The following is an 11,991-nucleotide window of genomic DNA, read 5'->3' as shown; positions in this document are numbered from 1 at the left end:
ATAAAATAAAAATAAATTAAAAAAAAACCACAACCCTGTACAAGTTCTACTTATATTTCAATGAGAATAATATGAATTGTGAATGTAATTAAAAATATTGTTCTTTATGAAAAGCTTTGTCTTACTTGTTAAGAAAAGTGTGATAAAGGAGGATAAAACATGATGAGAGAGAGAAAAAAAAGTGTTTTCCTCTTTGCTAAGTTGTTCTCCTAAAATCTAATACAAAAGAACAAGTATATAGAGTAGGAAATGTGGAAGCAGGGACAGTTTCCTGAGGATCCGTGTAGAAATATTTCTTTGTTATGAATGGAATATCTTATGAAAACCAAAGAGTTGTTGGAGTTGAAACTTTTTGGAGATGTAAAACAAGAGATAGGTTTCTACAGAAACACTGGCAAATAAACAAAGACCAGGCAAAATGTGGACATGCTGCTGAAATGAGCTAATGGTCTAATGATAAGAACCATGGAAAAGACCAACACTCTTAGAACTTTCTCTATCCCAACCTCTATGGGCAAGCTGTGATCTTATGCCTCCAAGATCTTTATGCCTTGCAGGGGAGTTTGAAGGAGAGGAACCTTACCCTTGGTAGAGTGGGATCTACAAGGGACAAGTTAGCTAAGCTGAGTGTATGCAGTTCAATAAAACAGGATGTGATGCATCTGAGCATGTGGAGGCAACTACTCTATGTCATTGTGAGGTCATTTTGTCATCTTTGAAAAATCGTGTGAGACGCCCTGTAACTGATAAAAGACAAACGTGAAACCTACTTAGGAGCAACATAAACATTGAGAGATTTTCTTGCTAACTTTCTTCAACAATAAGCAGACATAAATAATCACATAAGAATTAGTCCCTTTTTTTTTTTTTTTTTCTGCATTCAATTATAATGGGAAAAGAAAAAAACAAAAGTTATGCTGCCTTCTTTCAACTTCTAGAAAAGTTTTGTTTCTATCCAGACTTGATGCTTTTTCTTATGTACAACATCTCTCCCAAGAAGAATGTTTTTGTTTCAAAAGATTTCTTACCACACTTTTCAGTTGTCTTAGTCATAATACACAAGAGAGTATTAGAGACTGATGACAAGCTGCAAAGTGCTATAAGCATGACAAATCTTCACTTTTATTCTCAGAATTGATTTCCTTTTGAAGAGGTGTGATTTCTTTCTGTCTGTTCCCTTTGGCATTTACTGGCTTGGGAATGTTTCGTATTTTCCCCTTATTGGGTAGAAAATGGCATCTTAGTACCATTCCTGAATAATATTTTTAAAAGCCACTTTTACAGCAGGAAACAACTAAAGAAGATATTAATGTGCCAGCTGAACAGATACACTGTTGCTTATTTTGTAAGAGAACCAGGAAAATGGAAAAAATAAAAAACCCTGAAGAACCTCTATAACATTTTTGTCCGTCTCCATCTACCTCTGAACATCCACAAAACCCAGGTGAACGTGGATTTTAGTAAGCTTTGAAACCTGGACTTGAATTTAAAAAATGAACAAAGAAATTTAACCACACCTTAGTCCTTTGTCTTTTATATATAATATGTACACATCATTGCAAGGGTTATAGCATAGTTATTGGAAATCATATATATTCTTTTTCTTAGTATATATTATTATGTTGGCATTCTTGGTGAAATCCAAGAAAAAAGCTTATTTATATCTGACCTTGGATTCCTTGACTTTATAATGAAGAATCGTGCCAAGAGGGAAAAGTTTGGAGGAATTAAAGTCAGCATCAAAAAATAATTACTGTCTTAACAACAGAAAACCAAGTGGATGTCTCCAACCCAGTTTACCTAGAATAATTAATGACTCTCAAAATGTATCACAGCAAACATGACACTAAAATATTCTTGTTGTTTAGTCACATTAACACATTAACACACATTAACAGCACTAACATGGCATAATAAAAAAAATGTGGCAGAAGTAAATTAATTATTCTTATTAAAGTCCTAACTACATCCAGGCATGGACTGGAACACATAGGTAAATGACTCCAACTCAGGAATGTCAGTGTCAAAAAGCTGGCCATTATGTCCCCTTGGAACAATTCAGTGTGTAAAATTAGGAACCCCAAGTTTCCTGGCAGTCAAGGAAAACCATTAAGCACTCCTGAGCAGTGATTCTGGGAGTTCTTATGCTGCAGAAAGTCAATTACTGTAACTTCAAAAGGGATACATGACTTAATTCCTTCTTAGTTTGCCATAAATGGCTGTAAATGAGCGTAGAAAGTTCTGAGCACTTCCTAGAAGTAGATCATCTCACTTAAGCAGAGCTCATTCTGTGTAAAAAGCTGTGCAGAATAATCATATGGTGTTACAGTAATAGATTTATGAAATCTCTAACACAGAAAGGCATATGGGCTGTGTTTAGATTCCATCCAAAACCTACCTTTAGGTGTCTACATGGGAGCTAACAGCTCCATTCAGTTCTTTAAATGTTGAGCTCACTCTAAAACAGATAAACAAAAAATAGGTAATTAGATAACTAAAGAAATAGCTATTTTTCACCAGCAGAAACAATCTGTAGTCCATTAATTGCACTGATGAGCTTATCATTATCTCTAATGGAGGCTTAGATAGTGAGTGGCCTGAAGCTACACAGACAGCTAAATTCAGGAGCCTTAATTCACACATTTAACTCCATTTAAGGCTTCTGCTGTCTGCTCAGCCTGAAGGGATCCCGGCCTTATTCAGCTCCTCCTACAAATCAGATTACCCTACTAATTATGATGCAGAATAGTTCTAGGTGATTGATGTAAAGAGAGGAAAATCGGGGGCATGGGTGTGATGGGGGGGGCTATGGAGAGACCTTTGTTCTGACAGGAAAGCCTGGGATCTGAGACCAAGTAAAGGAGAAGGAGTATGTCTCTGCTCAGTCATTACCACTCACTGCCCATAACTTGGACATTTTGGGTACGGTCTCCAGTCTGGTATTGTGTTTTTTAGTAATCAAGTGGCTATCTAATGTAGGTGACAGGGAAGACCTGGGAACAGAGACAGATCTTCACTGTCTCACCTCAAACAGCTGAGTGTAGAATCATTTGTGTCTGAAATCTGTTTTCCCCCACCACTGCTCTATTTCTTACACATCTAGTTCCAGGAGGATGGGATATGGCCTGATCCACTCTATGCTGCAGCTGGTAGCTAATAAAATCTCCTGGGATGCCAGTAGTGATAGTTTAGAGATTTTGAAATTCTGAGTAAGTCTCAAAGCAGAATCCTACCCTTAAATTGCCTATTAGTCTGCTATTTTGGAGCTTAGTCTATGAACTCTTTCCTGTACCAGGTGAAATATTTTGAATGATATATAAGAAAGCCCTTGGGTAAAAGATACATCATGAATAAATGATGATGGTCAACACGAAAGTCTATTCACAGGAAGTATTATCAATCAACATGAGTGACTACTGAGAGAGATTTAAGACTGAGACTTTTAAAAGAGCATAAGCAATCTATTTCCATTCAATTTTCAGAAAGAACTGAAGTTATATATATATAATCTAAACAGTTTTAAAAATTCTCAACAGAGTAAAAAAAATACGGGACTTGATAGTGTATCCTGCTGCTCGTAGAAATGGTCCAATGCTGATATGTGTATTCGTTGCTTTATCAGACCTTCCTGCATCTTAATATCTCTGGAGAACTGATTCTGTCAGGAGGATTCTGATCCTGACTGACTGTTGCCATGGTGTTAGGTTATTCTGGGCTGTGATCAAGAAAAGCAAACAAACTTGAAAAAGAAACTGGCTTTAAAATGTATTCTCAAGCCACAGTGGCCAGATACTAGTTTTTTGGAAACTAAGTCTTGATTGTTGTACAATGTGGCAGTTGTTAAATACTTCTGAAAAATCATACCTATAATCCAAAGCGTTGCTGTGACAATAAATACATACATAAATAGAGAACAATGCAGGAAGTAGAAAATCCTCAAAGTATTTGAAATTGTTAATTTTTATTTAATGACATTATCCCCCAGCTTCTCTGAAAGCATTTGAAAGAGCAGCACTTTTTATAGATTGTATTGCAGTTTTACTAGGCACTATTCCAAAGCAGGTGGGAGTCAATGAATGTCTTTTTGATATTACTGAGTTTTTGAATTGAGTGCATAATAAGGAGTTTGCGCCTGTCTCCAATCCCTAGATAGTAATATAGCTCTTCTTTTACACCTGTTGGTATTCATTCAAGGGCAAATCATCTATTTACACAAAAAAACACTGCAGAAGGCTCTAGAAATGCATGGTGGTATTTTTTTTTTGTATGCAGGCATTGGCATAATAAATTCATATTCTTAGAGGACAGAGTTCCCTTGCTGGAAAAAAAAATTAAAAAGGTCCTAAGAGAAATCCTAGTGGTGGATTGGGATGATGACCATAGAGGGAAGAACAAGTTTCAGCAAACATATTTAAAACACTAAAACAAGCAATGTGAAATTATGTAGGGAATGGGGGAAGTTTTCAGCAAGTTCATTATTTACAGATGGATAATTTTGTTTGCCAGATCACTGAGCATGTTCTTCCTATTCCACAGGCAGAATTCACAGCCATGAGGGACCAATACATGCGAGGTGGAGAAGGCTTCATTATCTGCTATTCCATCACAGACCGCCAATCCTTTCAAGAAGCTGCTGAGTTTAAGGAACTCATTTATCGTGTCCGGCACACCTATGACATCCCCTTGGTGCTGGTGGGAAACAAAATAGATCTGGAAGAGTACAGACAGGTAAGAAACTTCTCTGCTGTTTTTGGCTTGGTTTTCTTTGGTTACCTCAGAGGATTATGTAGCATATGTTGTACAGTACTACTGAGAATTTTTTGTAGAGGTTGAGGTTTAATCAAAAAGCAACACACTAGGATTGGTAATAAATTAATGACTTAGTAGTACTTTTAATTTGTATGTTCTAGATCTTAAAGTAGCCTTGGTCAACCATATCCAAATGTTTGGTTTTACTTGAAAAGGAATGCTGCTATTTTTTTTTTTGTTGTTGTTGCAAGTTATACTCAATATGGAAAAAGATTCAGTCAGGATCTTTGCAGGGAAAAAATAAAAATAATATAACAGTATTTTCTTTGGCAGTTACCAGCCATTGAATACCGATTTATTGATTTATTTATTCTGTAAATTAGGTACACAGACTTAGTTTAAAATTTCTCAAGTTCAGACTGAGAAAAATTGTAGTTAAAAAAGAAAAATATGTGAGAATATATGAGAAATAGAGAAGGTTGCTTGCCTTCTGGCTGGACTGTCTGCTTGACCTTGTTGTTTTAAAAAGGAATGTGGCTAGGATGGATACATTAATTAACAAGCTTTTCTGTGAGGTACTAAATGCAAATGTCCATCACCATATCTCTCCACAAAGGAAGGTTCATAGGAAGGGACTTCACATTTCAGTACTAGAGTGAATTTTGGTGCTTGGAAACGATTTCACCTTTATTTTTACTTTACAACCTGGGGGAAAACTAAGTGTTACATTCCCCTGTCTTTCTTTAACATGTTACCAAATTCTAACATAATGAAGACAACCTCTAAAAAAAACGAGGCCAAATTCCATCCCCAGTTACACTTTAATAATATCTTTCAAGGTCCACAAAGTCACAAACTCCTCATAAGAGCCAAATTTGGTGCCTAGGGGAAGGGAAGTCCCTCTTTGTTCTGGGGGAAAGAAGTCTGAAAGTCTTTTTTTGCCTGAAAAGCCAATGCCTATGTTATAGGAATGATCAGATAAGATGGGGACATGCATGACTTGGATTCACTTTGATTAGTATACAAGATTTGAGCCACCACCACCCATAAGGCGGTTCTTTTCTTTGACTATGAGGGCATCAATGGTGGCTCTCTCCAAGTCTTTAGTTACTTTTGCTCACTCTTTTCCTTTGGCTTCCTCTTCACTTCCTCCTTGCTGTATATATTGATATGTGTGTGTGTGTGCACGCAAGATAACTAGAGAGATTGTCTTAGAAACAGCTTGGTTGTGACCTGGTACTGATTGGAAAATACACTAAATCTTAAGCAGAAACCTCAAAAAGAGGGAAAAAGGCTTTTCCTAGATGGAAGTCTTCGGAGGTTCTTTATACACACTATAATTGCTTTCAATTGACTGACTTCTGTGCAGACATATGTAACAGTCAAATAAGATGGTGTTTTTCAGTTCATTAACATCTGTGCTCACATGATCCTGTCTACTCTTTTCCACTTATCCTGTCACTCTTCTCATTTCTTTGTCTTCTTTCTTCTACCTGAAGAAAATCCAGGGTGGTGTTAAGCCTGAAATTAGTCTTGAAGATCTGATGATGTACATTAAAGACTTCACATCAGTTTCCAGCTCATTGACATTGTCCCTAAATCAGACTGTGACAAAACCTTAATAGTGACAATCCAGCTGCATTTTAACACACAGCTTGAGGCTTCAAACAATAGTGCCATGTGCAACATGTAGTACAATCTGTGCAGCTCCTGGGATACTTATATACCAGATGGAAAGGGCAGTGAATTCTGTTGTCCTGCTGAGAATAGGCCATTGCACCTGATCTTAGCAGAAAAGGGACATGACTGACTACCTACAGTTACCTGTTGATGAGGTTTTCAGGAATATTCACTTAAGTCTTATGAAAACTCTCTTCCAGTAATGTTTGGCACTACCTCTTTCTGAGCTTACTTTTTGATGGGCTTTTATATTTTAATAATTTTTATGTTAATTTATTTTAAGCATGTTTTACATGCCTCTTTGGTGATTTTTCCTGGTGTCCTGGTTTCAGCCAGCAGACGGCTGATTTTCACAAAAAGCTGGTCAGGCCCACACCCAGGATAGCCAACCAAGTCAGCAAATTGAATATGGCTGGCCAAAGAAAACATGTGGTGATGGAGACACGCGGTTTAGTGAACACTGTATTTTATATCAGCTGTTTTATATATATTTTCATTAGTATTACTGTAACTACTGTTGTTACTTCCTTCATTCGACTGTTGTATTATACTCTCCTGATATCAGTCCATGTGGTTTTTGCCTTTTTCTCCTCAGTCTTCTTCCTATCCCACCAGGGGTGGTAGGTTGGGATGAGTGAGTTACTAGGTGGCGCTTTGTTGTTGACTGGGCCTAAAGCACGACAGCTGGTCTCCAAAACAGGAAAATTAGTGTATGTGAATGTCTGACTGAATTGGATATCACAAAGAGCACTCAAGATTAAAGAGCATGGAGAGGCTCTTGGGAGAAGTATTAGAAATTATGTCTTTATGATCTGACAGACACACAAGAAAATGCAGTACAAGGTTGTCACAGAAAAGCCTGCTTGAATGTCTATCAAAGCAATTCCAAATCATGGTCCTATATTTTAAAAAAAAAGTTTTAAATGAGCTGGGTTTTAGATCTTCAGAATCTTTTCCTCCATAAGCCCCTTACAATCATCAAAAAGCACAATGTCAGAAGGATCTCAAGTATTCTACAACCCAGACTTTGAGCCATGGGACACTCTTACATCAAAGACTAGTAAGATAATGCAGTGCACACCTGGCCATTTAAATAAGGTACTTGAATATGATTATGTCTATGTAATCAAGTATTATGAGCCTACAGAATTAGAACTGTAGAACAAAAGAACTTATTCTGAAGCCCACATTTTGGGTATTTATCTCTAAATTTGGACTAGCTCTATTTTAGAGCTATTGTCTCCATGATTAGTTGATGCTAAAGTGTGTAAGTTGTGCTCCTGGAGCATATGTTTACTTAAGTTTCATCCATAGATCATGTCCTGTTCTCAGAGACTACTCCACAATCCAAAGCAAAGCATGGTTAAATGGAAACGATTAGGAGATACTGGCCAGAGTGTTTGTCTGACCCAGACTAAATCACTAGAGTGTGGGGGGTCATCTTTGCACCTAGCTTTAAGTGTGTTTTAATGGACTTCAGCAGCTCATTATTTCAGAGTTGTGGTGTGAGGTTGCACTGTGTGCTTAACGAACACTGAAATAAGTTATATCTACATTTACTTGTTGCGTTAAGCAATATCTGAGTAGCTTGATGAACCGTGGCAAGGTAGATTGAAAGGAATCTTTTCAAGGTCATGGACTGCAGTTACAGCTTCATTAAAAGTGCTTGGATGTTCAAGAGTGGTAGCCAGCTAACGCTGGGGTGACAGACAGCAATGATCTGTCAATATATGGTATTAACATATCAGTGAACAAACACTGAGGTACACAAACATAAGAAATTCAAAGAACTGAGAAACAGTAGGTATCAGAATGCAATTAGCCAGATTGGAATTTGACCAGGGGTAATATCATTGCTTTGTTTAACTATATTTTTCTCCTATGAAATTCGTTAAAGCTACTGTAATGTTATTCATGGTATTTGGAAACATAACATTAAGTTCAAAAGTCTCAGGCATCATTTCCGTTTAATGACAATTCCACAACAATCAGACAAGCTGTAGTAGCTGTCAGACAAAGCTCTTGTTTGAAATATGGTCCTCTACACAATACAATTAATGATGTATGTTGCTTGTCTCAAATCTATCATCAGACTACAAGAATAAAACTAATCTGCAATTAAAATTTTGTGCTAGGAGAAACATTACTGAAAAACAAACCAAACAAGCTTACTATTATTAAATTTTCTGATGGCTTCAGTAGTATTATTGTTGTCTTCATGTATGCCAGTCATTTTTAACATAAAAAATGGGTTTATCTGTACTGCTTCTTAAAACAAATTTTAAATACATTCATCAGCCTAAAAAGTAAACACTTTCCATTTTCTCTGAAACAATGTAGGGGAACAACTGTGCAAGAATTGTGGGGGAAAAGATATAACAACTCATCATCTTGATGTGCATATCCAATCTGGTGACAAGGCTCCCTCCATCCTCCTTTCCCTTCCACTCATACAACAGCTAAACGCACTACAAACTGCACCTGCTTCTTGTCTGTTCTGACCTTGTTCTGTTTTGTGTTCAGAGATTCACTGGGAAAATGAAGGAGTATGAATAGTTAAGGCATTCATCTGTTTCTATTCCTTAATTTATAGCCATTGTTTTAAGAAAAAAATAAGTATTATATGTATTTTATCCCATAGTTGTTTGATGTAGAAAATAGACCACTAAGTGCTTGATTAGATATCATTTTAACATCAATGTTTCTTAATATTAAAGTCATTAGAGTAATAAAATAGGGTGCATGTCATTTAATGTCAATTGTGTTTCAGGCTAGCTAATATGAAGTACAAAAGATAGATACTTTTACTTTAGATAAGCTTTGTCACTTCTCCCCAGATTGACATCAGATCCTTAGAAAGTTTAAAATCTGTTGTAAGAGATAAATATATAATTAAAACATACTCATCTTTAAAAAATACAACAAGCAACTGATTTTATTTGAGATCATGCCATGCTAATGTTAAACTGAAGCTTTTCTTTCTTTTTTTTTTTTTTAAAAAAAAGACATGTGGCACTACTGAAAGGCTGTTTGACAGAATTATCCATAAGACTTTGCCTGCTGATCGTTACAATATATTACACTCAGCAATTCAGAGGGGAGCTAACTACACAAGCTTCTTTGAACGGTATGCTGTGGCTCTGAGCTGGAAAGAATAGATACTTCCTATCAGCTTTTTCTAACTTTTAATGTGGATGTGGAAAGCCCCTCTGGAAATTCTGCTTATGTAGAAAGTGCATAGACTTCATGGAGCAGTTTTTCTTATACACTTTTTTTTGACCCCAGAGGAATAAACTGAGGGCTTGGTTGAGTCCATGTATAACATGTTGATGTCTGTTGAGTCCAAGGTTATAAGGGCAGCTCACACTTCATTCAGCTCTTGGCCTCTACGGGAAGCCTGTCATCAAAGCTGTTAGTTTTGCTCATACAGGTCTTGGGCCTGAAAAGAATTATGTAGTTGGTTACCCTTCTACACATGAGTTGTCTTATTGACTTCAAGCAGAAATCTGAGGAGGAGCAGTGTTTTTGAAAGCATTTCCTTCCTTCTCTCTCCCTGTGCAGCATTCCTTATTCAGTAAGAAATATGAAATTATTATGAAATCCATCATTAATAGGGAAAAGTATCTTACTTAAGGTGGAAATTAATTACAGGGGCTTCATTATATTTTCTTTCTCAGTTTAGGGGATTTTTTAATACCATAAAACAATTCTCCAGCCAGAATTACAGTGGCTCAATACATTCCCATGATCTGAACCATCTGGCCTTAGAACACCCCCCACCTCCATGACGTTTTACTACAGAATTTATTCAAGATGAGCAGACTTGTTATCAGACACTGTGAGCATCAACTTTCAGATTTCTCATTTTGACTGTTGCTCTATTTTCCTGCTGGCTTCTAAAGCCAGACTGTTGAGTCTGAGACAGGTAATGATTTATTTATTTAATTAATTTATTAAATCAGTAACTGTACAGTATATTGCAAACATTGTCAGTCTATACCTTTGGATGTCTGGATGAGACACTGAAAATACTTTAATAATAAATTTAAATAATAAATTGTCTTATACTTTATTTTCATTTCCCAGTGCATAATTATGAAGTGCTATTTTCCTCATGCTTTCTTACACCAATTAATCATGAAATTGCAGTATTCTTAACTTCTTACCTTAGCATCAGGCTCAATTCCCTTGCTGTTTTTGTTAAAACTGCTCTCACATTTGTAAATGTTCTTTACCACCAGCAGTTCCATTTTCTTTTAAAGGCAGTTGGGTGGAAGTGTCTGTCTAGTGAAGACTCCTATTTCCCATTCTTTAGGTTTTTTTACGAAGAATAAAAGGTTTCGTTATTTCTTCTGAACTTTCAAGGGAAATGCATTTCCTGCTATTTACTGACAAAGATTACTGACAAAGTAAACTTATAGTTAACTGAGTTAACTATAGACATGGTAAAGGGATTAGATTAAATGAGTTGGCCAGATTCTCTATAAAACTTATGCAGAAAACCAGGATTTATCATATATCATAGAAGTGTCTCATTAATTGAGATGTGTCTACCCAAGAAGACATCTGTTTTTCTGTTGACCGTAGAGGGAGGATAAACAACTAGCTTCCTAGCCTTTACACAGCAGTACTTGGGTGAGATGAAGACTAACAAAACTGTTTATGACATGCTTTCAGTTGAAAATCTAAACATACTTGTTATTTTTTTCCACTAAATACAGACTAGTTTTTTAAAACATGCTCAGCTTGCCTTTGGTTTTTGAACGAATAAAATCTAATACATAACCATTCTTAGCTTGTGCTTTCTTCTAAAGAACAGTGTGAGCTATGATCTTAAAATATCTCAGAGGTATTCAGGCAGGCTTACCCTAAATAATGACTACAAAAAACCATAGTGGTATCTTCAAATTTTAAAAGCCAGAATAGAATATGGCACAGAAAAGTATATTCTTCTAACCTATTTACTTGAATGTTGCAATAAATTTTTAGATTAATTCATTCATCCCTGTTGATGTCATCTTAACTGTTCCTTTTCCATGGACATCCATGCAGTTCCATTTGGCTAGCATGAATGCCTGCTGAAAATTAATTACAATTGTAAGGATTTGCTGTCATCACTTACATTCACTTCCCTACATATTGCCCTTCCCACATGATATCACATCATTCTTTGTTTCCTTTTCAAATTTTGAATAATAAAAGGCATTTTTTTTTCTGTTTTGATGGAACTATGACAGTTGTCTGAATATTTGAAACGGAAGCCACTGAATTTGTCATGACGTTTTATTATCTCAGAAAACTGTCAAATCTGTGATAATCACTTTCTTATATTACCAAAATATGTATCTGGATTCTATTATGCTCCTCTACACTTTTCATTTCTACTTATTGTTGATGGATTTTGATTTTGCAACATTTCTTTCACAATGTTCAATGTCCTAAGTTTTCCTTACATCATTTAAATATTATTTTTTTGTGTGTTTAGCATTGCACAACCCCCCCCAAAAAAAAAGAAAAAAAAAGAAAAAAAAAAGAAAAAAAAGAAAAAAAAAAAAGAAAGAA

At 35.9% G+C, this 11,991-nt stretch overlaps 1 protein-coding gene across 1 annotated transcript; it reads left to right on the top strand.

Moving 5' to 3' along the window:
• Positions 1 to 4,536: 4,536 nt before the first annotated feature.
• LOC103771278 (GTP-binding protein Rit2-like) lies at positions 4,537 to 4,728 on the top strand (the record flags this gene model as incomplete). Its single annotated transcript, XM_008938569.1, has 1 exon — positions 4,537 to 4,728. A coding segment is annotated over one exon (192 nt), but the record flags the coding sequence as incomplete, so codon positions are not given.
• Positions 4,729 to 11,991: the final 7,263 nt, after the last annotated feature.

Source organism: Merops nubicus, unplaced genomic scaffold (genome assembly GCF_000691845.1).
Source record: "Merops nubicus isolate BGI_N331 unplaced genomic scaffold, ASM69184v1 scaffold49444, whole genome shotgun sequence".
Taxonomy (NCBI): domain Eukaryota; kingdom Metazoa; phylum Chordata; class Aves; order Coraciiformes; family Meropidae; genus Merops; species Merops nubicus.
The sequence above is the reverse complement of the archived record's forward strand: the minus strand, read 5'-3'. Positions and strand labels throughout refer to the sequence as shown.